Source organism: Oryctolagus cuniculus, chromosome 3 (genome assembly GCF_051225735.1).
Source record: "Oryctolagus cuniculus isolate XC-2025 breed Fujian yellow rabbit chromosome 3, ASM5122573v1, whole genome shotgun sequence".
NCBI classification, from domain to species: domain Eukaryota; kingdom Metazoa; phylum Chordata; class Mammalia; order Lagomorpha; family Leporidae; genus Oryctolagus; species Oryctolagus cuniculus.
The window spans coordinates 36,976,331-36,993,274 of NC_142869.1; the positions used below are offsets into that span (position 1 = coordinate 36,976,331).

Below are 16,944 nucleotides of genomic sequence, written 5' to 3' on the forward strand. Positions count from 1 at the left end.
AGAGAGGCCTCACAGAAAAGACATAAAGCTTCTACTGAAATAGACTAAAGATACTGTATCAAATAATGCACAGTATGGGTTCAGTCAAGTAAGTTTGTGAAATGGCCTTAAACCAACTTTAAAAAGATTTTCTTTCCAAAAATACTTCTCAGAGTTTCAAGTATGCTACAAGGAATGCCAGTGCTCAGCAAGCACATTTCATTAAAACATTAGTAGTCTCCAAAGTCAAGAAGTATTTGTTTTCTGGGGATTACCTGCTTCTGCATGAAATAAAACAATCAATCAGCATCCCAAAAGGCCTTAATCTTGGCCACACTTTGTGTAAGGGAAAAACAATTCAAAAAAAAAAGAGAGAGAAAGAGTAAAAGGGAGAGAAAGATGGGTAGAGAAGCTTATTAACAGCACTTAAGAAGTTCTTAAGGAGGTCTAATATTTCAGAAATGAGAAACCAAAAGTTCAGTTACACTGTGAAATAATCTAATATAAAATAAAACAGAGGGGCCAGCATTGTGGAGTAGCAGGTAAAGCCACTGCCTGTGATGCTAGCATCCCATAAGGGCACCAGTTCAAATCTCAGCTGTTCCACTTTCACTCCAGCTCCCTGCTAATGGCCTGGGAAAAGTAGTGGAAGTGCTTGGGTCCCTGCCATTGACATGGGAGACCTGGAAAAAGCTGCTGGTTCCTTAACACAGAGTTAATCATTTGTGTATAAAGTCAACTGAAAATAGATCTCAGTAAAAAAATAGTAAGAGTGGGAATAAGAGAAGGAGGAGGAAGTTTCTAACTGTAATACTGTCTAGTTCTGCATACATTTCTATGGACTTACTTCTAAGGGTACAGTTTAAAACTTGTCATGGAACCCCAAATCCCATTAAACTAGCTGGTAAAAATGCCATCTTAAGTGTTAAGGTGATCATATTAAGTGTTAAAATGAACATAGATAAAGTGTTAAAGTGATCATATAAATAGGATCAAGTGTCTGAAAATAATAATAGATAGAATTAAAAAGGAGAGAATGTTCCAACATGGGAAGCAGTCCATAGAATGACAATTGCTTTAAGTAGCACTTTGACCTCAGAATCAGCCCTTAAGGCTTCCAAGTCTGCCTGAAAAGCCCATGAGAGCATTTCAGGCATGGAAAGCCAACACACTGTGGCAAAAAATGTTCTACATGAAGGGTCTCTGTGAGACCTCAGTGGAAAGAAGTGGCCATCAAAGAAGGATGTACTGGCCGGCGCCGTGGCTCACTAGGCTAATCCTCCACCTTGCGGCGCCGGCACACCGGGCTCTAGTCCCGGTCGGGGCGCCGGATTCTGTCCCGGTTGCCCCTCTTCCAGGCCAGCTCTCTGCTATGGCCAGGGAGTGCAGTGGAGGATGGCCCAGGTGCTTGGGCCCTGCACCCCATGGGAGACCAGGAAAAGCACCTGGCTCCTGGCTCCTGCCATCGGATCAGCGCGGTGCGCCGGCTGCAGCGGCGGCCATTGGAGGGTGAACCAACGGCAAAAGGAAGACCTTTCTCTCTCTGTCTCTCTCTCTCACTGTCCACTCTGCCTGTCAAAAAAAAATAAATAAATAAATAAAAAATAAAAAAAAAAAAGAAGGATGTACTTTTCTCTAAAGGAAGGAGAGAACTTCCACTTTGCTTATGGCCTTGTCTAAATATTGATGGAGTTTATGGATTCAAAAGGCTTCCATAGCCTAGGCAGATCATGTCCAGGGCCTCAGGTGGTCACTGACATCACACTTAAGAGTGTTACTTGTTAAATTAACAACAGGAGTCACTGTGCACCAACTCCCTATGCAGGACCTCTGTTTTCAATGAGTTGTATTATGAGAATTAGCTGTAAAACTAGATCTCAAAAACAGTTTCTGTGTGTGGGGGGGGGCAAATTGTTGAAATCTTTACTTAGTATAGAGCAGGTCTTCAATTAACAATGTTAACTGAAAATTAATCTTAATGGAGAATGGGACTGGGAAGGGGAGAGGTAATAGGGGGAGGAGTGGGAGTATAAGTGGGAGGGTGGGTATGGTGAGAATAACTATACTCCTAAAGTTGTACTTATGAGATTTGTATTCCTTAAAAAATGAATGAACGAATGAATGAACGAATACAAAACAAATAAATAAATGCTACTGGTTCCTAGCTTCAAGCTGACTTAGCGCTGGCCATTACAGCCATCTAGGGGAGTGAATCAGTAGATGGAAGACCCCCATCCCTTTCCCTTGTCTCTCCCTCTCTCTATACAACTCTTACTTTCAAAATAAATAAATAAGCATGACAAATAGAGTGATAGCAGTGTATACAATGTAAGGGGTCTTAAAAAGAAAAAGATTATGCATGGACTTACAATATTGCTGCACCAAAACAAACTTATCTTTTAATTGCATTTCCACTAACTTTCTAAAGTATCCTTGTACAGGCTTTGGACTTGGTTTGAATCTTGATTATGCTATTTACTACCAGTGAGATGTTAAAGGAACGCTAATTAATTTCTCCAACCTTGTTTTCTCAAAAATGGGAATAGTTCATCTTGTAACTGTAAATATTAAATTAAATAACTCATGCTAGTTTATTAGCACATCTGGCATCTAGCAGGGACTTAAATGAAAATGGCATCATTATTATCAACTAAGATCTAAAGAGTACAAATAAGCCATATAACCTAGTTGCTGGGAAACAGGACAGCTCAAAGATGATGAAATTAAAGATGATTAAAGTCTATCTAGAAAGAAATATAGTAATCTGTATGCAGAATCTTTAAAGTTCCTACTCCTTAAACAAGTCCCTGTATTTCTATAAACCTACCCTAAGAAATGGAAAAACCAAGATTTTGGCAGAATTCTATAAATCGTGTAATGATTTGAAATTCCTTTTCTTGATACTAAAAACATACTGTGGGGTTTTTTTTCTTCTCATTAATTCAAATATCTTCTAGTGCTTCAGAAGATTTTTACATTAATTCAAACAACATCTTCAAAGTACTGTAAAGCAAAATAGCAGTTACATGTTTAAAGTTAAATGTATGATTCAGGAGCCGGTGCTGTGGTATAGCAGGTAAAGCTGCTGCCTGCAGTGCTGGCAACCCATATGGGGATGGTTCAAGTCCTGGCTGCTCCACTTCGCATCCAGTTCCCTGCTAATGCACCTGAGAAGGCAGTAGAAGACAGCCCAAGTCCTGCATACATGTGAGAGATCCAGAAGAAGCTCCTGGATCCTGACTTCAGTTCACCCAGCTCTGGCTGCTGAGGCCATTGGGGAGCGAACTAGCAGATGGATGATGTCTCTCTCTCTCTCTCTCTCTCTCTCTCTCTCTCTCTCTCTCTCCCTATGCAATTCTAACTCTGCCTTTCAAATAAATAAATAAATCTTAAAAAAATGTACGTTACACTGAGTCATGTTGTAAGTACTTAATGGTATGAGAAAACTCATTTTGCCTAGTTCAGAAGGCTTTACACAAACAGTAAATTCATTCATAGACTGGTTATTGGATCTATGCAAAAAGAAGGCTCGGAAACTTTAGCAGTCAGCTTAAGGTTTTCCATCTGATTCACAAATTGTTTATGATACTTTCAGCTTAATTGCCTGACAATGTTTAATATGGGCCTACGTGTTTAAACAGCAAAACTGTTTAGAAACTATACAAATGTAAAATACAAAATAAAAGATTTGGAGCTGGCGCTGTGGTGCAGCGGGTTAAAGCACCAGCCTGCGGTGCTGGCGGCCCACATGGGCACTGGTTTGTGTCCTGGCTGCTCCACTCTGAGCCAGCTCTCTGCTGTGGCCTGGTAAAGCAGTGGAAGATGGCCCAACTCCTTGGGCCCCTGTGCCACATGGGAGACCTGGAAGAAGCTCCTGGCTTTGGATCAATTGTGGTCATTTGGGGAGTGAACCAACGGAATAGAGGACCTCTCTCTCTCTCTCTATAACTGTCTTTCAAATAAATAAAAATAAGTCTTTAAAAAAAAAGATTCATTCATTACTAACAATAAAAAGTTAAAAGAAAGCAATCATGGAAATCTGTACCACCACACACATACATATGGAGACTTAAGTTTTCACAAAACTTCATACATTTTTATGTTTCAGGAAAGGTAACAACCATGTCCATAAAATGTTTGTGTATCACTAAAACCTGTAATTCTCCTGTATTTAATGTATAAAAAATTTATTTTTCTACTGACTAAAAAGTGACATTATGTAATACAATAAGAAAACTAGTAATACAATCAGAAACTAATACCTTAGAATGGACTTAAGAGTCAGAAAACCAAAGTAAGAGATCCCAGGTCATTTATTAATATTGACCTTGTATTAATCACTTAATGCCTTAGGATATTTTCTCTCATTTGTATAATGTATAAGTTGGGAAGCTTATTTGAAAGTTTCTCCTTGTTTAAAAGATTTAATTACAATAATGTATAATGATGAATTTATAGTGATTCTAACAAAAATATTCCTGAAATAAGGGAGACTACTGGGTTTCTTCTGCAGGATTTCCTGTTTCAAAACAAAATAAGTAGTATCAAACAATTAACTTAAAAAGCCATGGTGGTCAGCAAGCTTCCAGATAAAAATTTTAAGAAATCTGGGCTGGGGCTGGCGCCATGGCACAGTAGGTTAATCCTCCGCCTGGGGTGCTTGCACCCCATATGGGCGCCGGTTTGAGTCCCGGCTGCTCCAGTTCCAATCCAGCTCTCTGCTATGGCATGAGAGAGCAGTGGAAGATAGCCCAAGTCCTTGGGGCACTGTACCCACATGGGAGACCTGGAGGAGGCTCCTGGCTCCTGGCTTCAGATCGGCACAGCTCCAGCTGTTGCTGCTATCTGAGGAGTGAACAAACAGAAGGAGGTCCTTTCTCTCTGTCTCTCTCTCGCTGTAACTCTACCTCTCAAATAAATAAATAAAAATCTTTAAAAAAAAAAAAAAAGAAATTTGGGCCTACAGCATACTAGAAAGAATAAATTATCAGCTCATCATCATCATAACTGTAACAAAAAAAAGTAAGGTCCATATCAAAGATGTATTGATCATATCTGAGTTCCATAAGCAGAGACTTGGGGGCCTAATTAATTCATCTTTCTATACTCAGAATTTTTTTCTCAAAGACAACATTTTCATAGCAAAAAAAAAGCTAGCTTTACCTTCAAAAACAATAAATGCTGTTTCTCACATGACAAATTCTAAGATGAAGTAAAATTACATTCACACCAATTATGTGGTAACAATTACTTTAAATAAGTATTTATTTATTTATTTATTTATTTTTAAAGATTTATTTGATGTATTTGAAAAGCAGAATTAGAGATAAAGAGGGAGAGACAGAGAAAGGTCTTCCATTCACTTGTTTACTCCCCAAATGGTTGCAATGGTCAGTGCTAGGCCAAGCTGAAGTCATGAACTTCCTACAGGTCTCCCACATGGGTTCAGGAGCCCCAGGACTTGAGCCATCTTCTGCAGCTTCCCTCAGCAAGTTAGCAGGGAGCTGGATCAGAAGTGGAGCAGCCAGGACTCATCCCAGTGCCCACATGCGATGCTAGCGTTACAGGCAGCAGCTCAACCTACTATGGCCACAAAGCTGGCCCCTAAAAAAATATTTTAAAATGCCAATCCATGTATCAGAAAATTATCTCCTGGGGCCAGCACTGTGGCACAGCAGGTTTGCCCTGGCCTGAGGCACCAGCATCCCATATGGGTGCCAGTTCTAGTCCAGGCTGCTCCTCTTCCGATCCAGCTCTCTGCTATGGCCTGGAAAGCAGCAGAAGATGATCCAAGTCTTTGGGCCCCTGCACTCATGTGGAGACTTAGAAGAAGCTCCTGGCTCCTGGTTTGGATCAGTGCAGTTCCAGCCGTTGCAGCCATCTGAGGAGTGAACCAGCGGATAGAAGACCTCTCTCTCTGAATCTACTTCTCTCTGTAACTCTGTCTTTCAAATAAATAAAATAAATCTTTAAGAAAAAAAAAAAAAGAAAAAATACTAATCTCCCATATAGCTGTTTTAAATTATTTCATGGGTAGTTGTCTCAGGATATGTTCACTGCTAAAGAAAGAAAGGTTTTTCTGCAATTTGACCTTAGAACATTTTCTTCAAAGTGGCAGCAGACAATACTTCTTACCAATTACATTTTATTCCTTTGAAGGTTAATACTGAAAATAAAAAGAATTACTTTCAGAAAAGAAACAAAAGCAGAGATGTGAGTACATTTATTCATCTAACACAAGCAAATTAATCTACTGTAACATCCACGATATCCTAGAGAAAAATGCTGAAAACATTTGATGCTGCAAACAAAAGTTAATATTTTGAAAAACATAGTAATTATATCACTGCCCTCATATCCTTAACAGCTATCAAAGATCACTGTTCTTCTTTTGAATTTTATACCTCAAATTTGTTAACAATGATCCCTAACTTTCACATCAGTCATGCTCCAATACATATCACACCAGGCAGTTTAAAACCTTAACATTTCTACATAAAAGGAGAGTAATCTCCCTTATAGTTTATATCATTTAACCTACAATGCTGCTATTCTAATACTTTTGAAATCAGCTTATATAATAATAATACTTTTGAAATAAGGGCCAGGTACTACAATGGTGAAAATGAGAAAACAAGTGCTTTTTTTTAAAAAAAATAAAATTTACTTATTTGAAAGTCAGAGTTACAAAGAGAGAAGAGGAGACAAACAGAAATTCTACATCTGCTGGCTCACTCCCCAAATGGCCACAGCACTGGGGTTGGACCAGTCCGAAGCCAAGAGGCAGTAGCCTCCTCCAGATCTCCCACATGGGTTCAGGGGCCCAAGCACTGGGCCATCCTCTGCTGCTTTCCTAGGCAAATTGGTAGGGAGCTGGATGGGAAGTGGAGCTGCTGGTTCTCTATCTAGGACCCCAGCATCACACGGCTTTACCCACCATACCACAGTGCTGGCCCCGAGAGGTGCTTTTGTGCCCCGAGAGTTGTACAGTTAAGCAAAACTTCAAACTAAATACATTTTATTTCTAGTATCTCTACTGCTGTCCCAACCTTTGTAATACTACTGTTCCAAGTCCCCAACTTTAATATTAATGAATCCAATTTTATTTATTAAGCTTCCACTGTGTGCCAAAGACCTAATGATGGGAAAGGAAAGATTCAAGTCAGAATATTTATCTTTAAATAGTTCACCGTTTATATGAAATACAAAAAGTCTAAGTGTCACTCTACAGACTTCTAATAGGCACTACAGGGACCAAAAACATAGATCTATCTGAATCTAAATCTAGCAAACCAGAGAATATTACGATTATTAAAAAAAGAAAAAAAAAGGAGAAGCAGCAGAAGATGAATAGAACAGCAATTGTCTAGCCTTGCAGTAAAGAAGCCTATGCTTCCTATGGGAATGCCTGGGTTTGATTCCTGGCTCCAGCTCCTGACTCCAGCTTCCAACCAACGCGGACACTGGAAGGCAGCAGATGATGGCTCAAGTGGGTGGGTTCCTGCCACTCAAGTGGGAGATCTATATTGAGTAACCAACTCCTGGTTACACCACCCAACCCAATTGCAGGTGCTGCAGGCATTTGAGGAATGAACCAGTGGATGTGAGGTCTTAAAGTAAAATTTTGGAAAATTTAAAAGAAGAAAAAAAAAAAAAAGAACAGGAGAGAAAGTACTTCAAGTAGCTATAACTACATCAAGGAGACAAATAAGCAAGAATAAGCATGACTGGTTCAAGGACCATGAAGGGTTTAATAGGGCTTATGTAATAATAAAAGGCTCAGGACATAGATTTCTGAGCCAAATTTCTTAGGGCCTTGGTGCAAATCATGGTAGAGACTTAAAAGATCACTCAACTGGTTTAATAGCCTGCAGAGGACATTTTAAACAACAGACTGTTATGATGACATCAGTGTGTTAAAAAGGTGGTTTTGGGCCGGCGCCACGGCTCACTTGGCTAATCCTCTGCCTGTGGTGCTGGCACTCCGGGTTCCAGTCCCGGTTGGGGCACTGGATTCTGTCCTGGTTGCTCCTCTTCCAGTCCAGCTCTCTGCTGTGGCCCGGGAAGGCAGTGAAGGATGGCCCAAGTGCTTGGGCCCTGCACCCACATAGGAGAGCAGGAGGAAGCACCTGGCTCCTGGCTTTGGATTGGCACAGCGCACTGGTTCTGGCAGCCATTTGTGGGGTGAACCAACAGAAAAAGGAAGACTTTCTCTCTGTCTCTCTCTCTCTCTCTCACTGTCTAACTCTGCCTGTCAAAAATAAATAAATAAAATAAATAAATAAAAAGGTGGTTTTGGCTTCAGTGTGGAAGAGAATAAGACCAAACAGTTACAGAGCAATTAAGAAAATATTATAATAATCTGGCAAGAAGGCTCTGAAATAAAGGAGCCACATGAATGAAAGGCTGCATTTGAGAGGTATTTAAAAAGTAAAATTGTCAGAAGCTGGTGACACAAGCAAATATGGAAAAGGAAAGGAAAGGTCTAGACTGATTCTCAAGTCTCTCCCCTGAGAAACTGAGAAGGTAATGGTGCCTCAGACTGGAACTGGAAATACAGAAACAGCAGCTGGGGGATGACAGAGGAAGGCATGATCTAGTCCACTTTAGATGTGATATATTTGATTTTTCTGAGACCTGAAAGACAAGCTTTAGAAACAAAACACTGGAGGACTATAAATGATATCTAAAGCTGTGCACATAGTTGACAATATCCCAAGGATAAGCAAATTAAGAAAACAAAAAGCACCTAAGATCAAACAGGTAATGTCAGCATTTTTAGAAAGGGAATATTCTAAAGAGACTTAAGAGTAGGAAGTGACACACGGAAAAAAAATTATACAAGGAAAAAAGAGTAAGTGTGTGTCTATCTTCAATATTTCAAGGAGGGAATGATTAAAAGTCACAAACAAGCATGAGCTAAGATAAAAACTAAAGTCCATTAGACGGGGAAACTACAAAGTTTTCAATGACGTTGATTAAACAGTTTCAATGGAAATGCAGAAGCAGAAGCCAGATAAAATTTTAAATGAATGGAACTCCATCCAAGTCTGTCCTAACTCTCAAAATACTCCAGAGCCAATACCGACACATTCTATCTTTTATTTGGAGCTACAGGGGACCATATCATACCTAAGAATTAGGAAGCAAACAATCTCAATTAGGTGAGAATAATTGTGTGATAGTTCCTAGCAGACATACTAGTTGTCTGACATTTCCATAGACTTTAAGGGTGTCTTTTGTTGGCAGCACAAACAAATTTCTACGTGGAGGAAATTATGTCAATTTGAGAAAACAAGGAGCAAAACACAAGCAATTTGGAGATGAAGCACTTTGGAACAAATGCCTCAAGAGCAGTCTGACCAGCGGTGTCACAGTCAGCATTTGTATGCCTCAAGTATTTTTCATTGCCTTTGTTTTTCCCTTTATGTCTTATCAAATAATTCCCTATAAGCTCAAAGTTTTTAGATAATAGTTCCTGTGGCAGTGGGACGGTTATTAAATTTTACAATTAAATATTTACTACCAAAGCAAAATTCACATAACCCAGTATACTATCTGCTGGTTTATACCCCAAATGACCATAACTGTCAGGGTTAGGCCAGGCTGAAGCCACAGGCTGTAACTCAATCTGGGTCTCCCACATGGGTGGCAGGGTGCCAATTTCCTGACCCATCACCTGCTGCATCCCAACATGCATATTAGCAGGAAATTAAATCAAGAGTGGAGACAGGATTCCAAACCAGGCATTCCATTACAGGATGCAGGCACCTCCAGCAGTGCCATAACTGCTGCACCAAACACATCCAGATGACTCTTTTAAAAGTATAGCACATAAAATGTAAAGCAGGGGTCAATATGGTGGCAAACAGGTTAGGCTGCCAATGGGGACACCTGCATCCCATACTGGAGTGCCCAGTTCAAGTCCTAGCATCTCTGCTTCTGATCTACTGCATCCTGGGAGGCAGCAGATAACAGTTCAAGTGCTTGGGCCCTGCCACTTATCTGGGAGACCCAAACGGAGTTGCAGTTTCCTGGCTTTAGCCTGGCAGAGCACTAGTTGTGGGCATTTGGGGAATGAACCAGTAGACGGGGATCTCTCTTTTTCTGTTGTTCTGCCTTTCAAGCAGATGGGAGGCGGATTACATTTTAAAAGGGTATAGGAAATAAAACTTACCTATAGTCTTTTTGTCATTGTTTATTTTTAAAGGAGAGAAAATGTTTACTATACTAAGTAGCAGAAAAAAAGAGGAAAAAAGAGTTGGACGCCAAGAGATTGCTAACCTTTTAACAAAGGGTGTGAATTCTTTTTTCTATTTCTTTACATTTGGTTAATCAAAGGCATTCTTTTCCTTATGTGTGTTATTTTTCTTAAATAAAGTCAGAATGTGGTGTACTTCACTTGTAAAAATAAGCAGTCAAGTTTTCCCTTTGCGCTTTTGCTCCTTAGCATTTGTATTATTCAGTTTATACAATCTGCTCTCCAACTCTTGTATTTTGTTATCAAAATACTTTTACACTGAAAAACACAATTTTATAATGTTAAAATCTACTCATGAGAATAATAAGGTTTTTACAAGTCTGCAATAACTTTTATAATCTCTAAACAAATGCTAGGGGGTAATCTTGACACTAAAATAGCAGCAAGAAGGTGGCTGCTTAAAATTTTGTTTGTATTAGTATTAGTATATGGTTTAAAGACATCAAAAAGGGGCTGGCATTGTGGCACAGTGGGTGAAGCTGCCACCTATGACACCGGCATTCCATTTGGGTGCCAGTCTATGTCGTAGCTGCTCCATTTCCGATTTAGCAACCTGCTAACACTCCTGGGAAAGCAACAGAGGATGGTCCATGTCCTTGGACCTCTGCACCCATGTGGGAGACCGAGAAGAAACTCCCGAGCTCATGGTTTCAGCCTGGTTCATACCTGGCCATTGCACAATCTGGGGTGTCAACCAGTGGATAGAAGATCTCTCTTTCACTCTCTTTCTCTCCCTCTCTCTGACTCTCCCTTTCTCTGCGTAACTCTTTCAAATAAATAAATAAATCTTTTTTAAAAAGTATTTAGATAATTACAAATGATATGATATTAGCTTCAAGATAAAATTTGGTTACATGATTGAATGAAAACACAAATACCATAAAATAATAATTATATGCACAAATTTGAAATAAAAAATAACCAAAACAATAGCTTCTTAAAATCATAGACAATAATAGTAACAGAAAAATACCTTGCAGTTCTGTAGCAGTCGTATGAGATGTTCAAAGCAATTACTGTTAAGAAAAATGGCCTGAAGTACAGGCCTATCTGTACAATCTAACATGGCGGTGATGGTATCTAAGAAAATAAACACAAAATCACCTATGTAAAAGTGAAAATTTGAAATCATACACTCATACATATTTTTAATTGAAATTTTTCAATTGACAAAGCAGATGTAAATTAATTAGGAATTAATAGGGATAAACAGTAAAATACCAAATCTATAATTACTATTTGATAGGAAAAGTAAAAAATTTTACACTTATTTAAAATATTCAAAATTTATATATAAGTAACATACATTTCCCAGAGATTTATTTAGCTGTTTTTCTATCATCAGGCTCAAGTCTAATCAACTGTGGTGCCCAACTTATCATTAATAAACAATAACTGCCTATGTCTGGGAACACAGTTTAACTTATATACTATCAAATTAACATAGGCCCCCTGCGGCGCCGGCACACCGGGTTCTAGTCCCGGTTGCCCCTCTTCCAGGCCAGCTCTCTGCTGTGGCCAGGGAGTGCAGTGGAGGATGGCCCAAGTGCTTGGGCCCTGCACCCCATGGGAGACCAGGATAAGTACCTGGCTCCTGCCATCGGATCAGCGCGGTGCGCCGGCTGCAGCAGCCATTGGAGGGTGAACCAACGGCAAAGGAAGACCTTTCTCTCTGTCTCTCTCTCACTGTCCACTCTGCCTCTCAAAAAAAAAAAATTAACATATGGCCATTTTGAAAATGAGACACAGGTAAGTGATCCATTTGTGACAATGTTTTGCTCACATTTCCTACTAAAGGGACATACTCATCTAAAAATAAAGGACATCTGGCACAGGCAATAACACAGCTCTTAAAAGTCTATTCAATACAGACTCAAAATTCCTTATAAACTTATAACTATATAATATGGCATTATATAATATAATGAAAACCATATGAGTCTTATTTTCCTACACAAATGAATGTTGTAGTGGATCATGTTCAACAAGACTTCTTGATCCTTATTATTTTTAAATGGATATCACATATACACAAACATATAAAAGCATTTTTACCCTCTAGAAGCTACGCATCAAACCAGTAAAGATTATATCTCAGTGCCAGGCTATAAAGAACTTATTTTCTTCTATTTATCCAAATTTCCTAGTTTAGCTGTAACAAACATATTTTATTTCTATAGTAAGGAACTATGTTATCAGTTAATAATATTTGTACTTAATGTCTAACATGGGAATACAATAAGAAATCATATAGAGAGGTGTAAATAAAGACAAAGTAAAGCAAAACAACCAGCACAGAGAGAGGGAAAGAGAAACAAAGACACACATACACAGAGGTCTTGAGGAAAAACAACAAAAACAGAAGATGGCTAGAAGAAGGAAAGACTAAAGGGACTTAGCCGGAGATGTCAGAGAGACATACAAACTGGCTGTATGTCCTTTTGCCATCAGTTAAAAGTTTCTAAAATTTTACTTCTAAAATTTTGAAGTCATGGCTGATTTTCCTTTTAGTATTGATGTGTTTAGTTGTTTATATTTTCAAGACAGAATATAGGGCCTTGACTATCATTGTTTCAGATAAAGATGTTACAGACAAATCAATTCTATATTAATTATTTGGAAGTCAATATCTAAACAGTCACATAATATCTAAATCAATCAATACTTTCCATATAACAGCCATGTACTTGAAATTAAAGTGGGGAATATGAAAGTAAATATGAGACCCACAGCAAACTGTCTCCATGGAATACTTACTCAGCATTTTGATCTGGAGAGCTATGAACCGGCTTTCCCACTGTCTAGATCTCCTTTGTTTGGGTAAAGCTGAATGATCTGAATTTAACAATTTAAAATAATTCTCCAAAATTGTACTAGTTTCCACTTGACGCTGGTCAGAGCTGCTTGTGAGAAGTATATGCACCACTTCCGTAAGGCACTTCAGGGTTAGTTCTATCTTCCTACCCACTTCTTCAGGATCTCCATCCTCCCAGGAATCACAATCTGCCAAAACTCGCATAAGAACTTCCATGGTGGCCGGAGAAATTGCTTGCAGAGCATTCCTCTGAAACATTAAACATTTAAATAAAAATGAACCTCAAACCAGAATCAAATATTATTATCTTTGCAACCACAAATGTAAATTTAATAAATCTGTAAACAATTTTCATTTTAACAGATAAACATATTTAAAAACTCAATAGAAACTTTGACAGAAACTGCTAGTGTTTTATACCTATTAAGTCTTCTCTTCTTCACCACCACAGAAAATTCACTTTTGGGGCCAGTGCTGTGGCGTAGCGGGTAAGGCTCCGCCTGCAGTGCCGGCATCCCATATGGGCGCCAGTTCGAGTCCCAGCTGCTCCACTTCCTATCTAGCGCTCTGCTATGGCCTGGGAAAGCAGTAGAAGATGGCCCAAGTCCTTGGGCCCCTGCACATGCATGGGAGAACTGGAAGAAGCTGACTCCTGGCTTCGGATCAGCGCAACTCTAGCATTTACGACCATTTGGGGAGTGAATCAGCAGATGGAAGACCTCTCTCATTCTGCCTCTCCTTCTCTCTCTGTGTAACTCTTTCAAATAAATAAATAAATCTTCAAAAAAAATTCATGTTCTACCTTCCCTGGAAGATATGGATATCTATGTGACCCAGTTCTGGTCAAAATTATCATGGGGAAGGACCCTTGGCCCTTGGCCCTCTCACCTTGTTCAACCTTGAATGTAGACATAATGCCTGGAGTCACCTTTATATCACAAGAAACCCAAGAATTAAAGCAACAAGTTACAGATAGCAGAACAAAATATCAAAGGACCAGTGTTACTGATGTTGTCACTGAGCTGCTGGATTAGCCCAGAACTACCTATATATCTGGATTTCTTAAGTATGCATAAAAACAAAAGAAAAACCAAACACCCTCCCTCAATTTGGTAGTCTCTCTCAGATTTTCTGTTGGTTAAAGCTAATCCGTACCAACTGATTTACACACACACACACATATATATATATACACACACACATAGATGTATATAATGATTTACTTGGCTCTGATTCTATAAACACAAGTAACCTAAGTTACCACAACTGTATGATTAACTGCTCTTTATGGCAAATCATAAATCTGATACATTTGGCTTTATTTTCACTAGCACAAACACTGTCTACTGCTTTACTGACTTATACGTGCCATTTAGTTCTTACAACTAATATGAGATAAGATAGGTAGCTGAGCTGGGGATCACAAACTACAAGTTCCCCATGCCAATCATAAGTCTATTCTATTTGTCCTCTTTCCTGTTATGCCCTGTTTTCATGCCAAACTTTGGAAAAAGTTGTCATGTAACTATGTATATTAAGCTCCATGTGGTATTTTATGGAGGTATGAAATTCCCAGGTGACCCCACTAGGAGGTGCTAGGAGGTGCTTGTCCCTCTTTGTCAGAGACCAAGTCTAAAGGAGGTGCTGAGCTGCTCCCTCTCTACTTCCTTCCTCCTTGCCTTTTCTCCCTCTCCACTCCTCACCTATCCCATGGAGTGTATGTTTGCTTTCTCACCTTTAAAATAAACTTTACCACTTTGGGCACCATATATGTGCCTGTACTTAGAATGCTTCTCTAAGTGGAAGGCAAGAACCTGGAATAAAAAACTAGACCCTACTCCCACTGTTTCACAACCATCCTATAAATGTTACTGTTTCCACATAAAATATAAAGAACTAAAACACATGTAAATAGCTTATAAGGTCACATATCAGGGCCGGCGCCACAGGTCAATAGGCTAATCCTCCGCCTAGCAGCGCCGGCACACCAGGTTCTAGTCCCAGTCGGGGCACCAGATTCTGTCCCAGTTGCCCCTCTTCCAGGCCAGCCCTCTGCTGTGGCCCGGGAGTGCAGTGGAGGATGGCCCAAGTGCTTGGGCCCTGCACCCCATGGGAGACCAGGAAAAGCACCTGGCTCCTGCCTTCAGATCAGCGCGGTGTGCCGGCTGCAGCTCGCCAGCCGTGGCGGCCATTGGAGGGTGAACCAACGGCAAAGGAAGACCTTTCTCTCTGTCTCTTTCTCTCTCTCACTGTCCACTCTGCCTGTAAAAAAATAAAATAAAATAAAATAAATTTAAAAAAAAGGTCACATATCATAACTAGTAAATGAACGGACCTAGTCAGTCCGGCTTCAAATGGTTTGCTCTTAACATAACACAGAACAGAACAGAGTTGTTTTTAGTTTGTTGGTTTGGAGTATGGGTTTGTTTTTGGTTTTTGTTTTTGCTATTCACAGATCTAAAGAGCGAATATGCCAATGGGTTGATGACTTGGGAAAGGAGCCTAGTCACTCAATTTCAATTTTTCTGTTTCTTTGTAACAACATCGTTCTTATTCCTTTGGATATTCAATTATTCTAAATATCCCTGTACTGACAGCATATTCAACAAACAACCTTTGGACTTCAATTTAACTGTAGCTATGCCCTGATCACAATAATCTGAGGTATTTACAATACATAAAATAATAAATTTGGATCCGGGGCCAGTGCTGTGGCGCAGTGGGTTAAAGCCCTGGCCTAAAGCGCCAGCATCCCATATGGACACCAGTTCTAGTCCCCGCTGCTCCTCTTCTGATCCAGCTCTCTGCTATGACCTGGGATAGCAGGAGAAGATGGCCCAACGCCTTGGGCCCTGCACCCGCGAGGAAGACCTGGAAGAAGCTTCTGGCTCCTGGCTTGGGATTGGCATAGTTCCAGCTGCTGCAGCCATCAGGCAAGTAAACCACTGGATGGAAGACCTCTCTCTTTCTGTCTCTACCTCTCTCTGTAACTCTTTCAAATAAATAAAATTAAAAAAAATAAATTTGAGATCTAATATCTTGATTTTCATGTTAACTTTTCATTAAAGTGGTCTCTTTGGACTTGACAAGCCCTAAGTACTAACAAGAACAAGTCTTTTCATATTCAAAAAGAAAATGGGATTCAATCAGCTGTGCTATTATTCAGTAACAATGTCACTTCCATGTTCATTTATGAATACTTATTAATTCTAACAGTAGTAGAGAAATTATGGAAAGGGGAGGATATTGATCCAAAAGAAGGAGATCAGTTCATACAGAAATGTCACCAAGCAAACAAACTCTACAGATTTCTGGTTATTATCCTTTTCACTACAAGGAAACTAATGTCCTACCAGAGTGAAAGGAGAAGGCAACACGAAGTGCAAGGAAATCTAAGAGGGGATTATGGCTGGGAATCAAAACAGGGACAGGATAAATTAAACAAAAGAGAATGACACTTCAGTGGAGCTCTGGAAGCTACAGTAAGAGTAAATATGAATAATTAAGAAAAAATACCCATTGAGTACAAGGGCCATTAGATGAAAATACACAGAAAGCAAACACAGGGAGAAAAGGAGATTTGCACAAGTCCTAACAAAATTCTTAGGATGGTTTTTACAAGATTAAATCCAAGTAAATAAGTCAAAATTGTATACATTAAATAAAAAAGTGATCATCTAAATATATAAAGTTATTTGTTTATAATGTTTCTCTGAAAAGTGAAAACTGCATTTTCTGACATCTCCAAGTAGAACAGGAAATGACAAATAAATTACCAAATAAATAGTAACTGCCTATTGCTATAAAATTTCCTATTAATACAAGATAACACAAATAAATGTCTAAACATTCATTTGAACCTCCATGGCACCTTCCTGAATGTAGACAA

General features: G+C 39.3%; 1 protein-coding gene across 18 annotated transcripts in view; it reads right to left on the bottom strand.

The window, feature by feature from the left end:
- The window catches only part of NBEAL1 (neurobeachin like 1), a 197,675-nt gene that overhangs the window by 109,581 nt on the left and 71,150 nt on the right, over positions 1-16,944 (bottom strand). For all 18 annotated transcript variants that reach the window (XR_016231935.1, XR_016231936.1, XR_016231937.1 and 15 more), the window contains 2 exons: positions 12,998-13,304; positions 11,214-11,320 (listed from right to left, as the gene is read on the bottom strand). Coding sequence is in view for 6 of the 18 variants with exons in the window: in XM_089330021.1 (XP_089186147.1) it covers positions 11,214-11,320; positions 12,998-13,304 (414 nt within the window). In the remaining 12 variants the exon portion in view is untranslated. The remainder of the gene's footprint in view (positions 1-11,213; positions 11,321-12,997; positions 13,305-16,944) is intronic.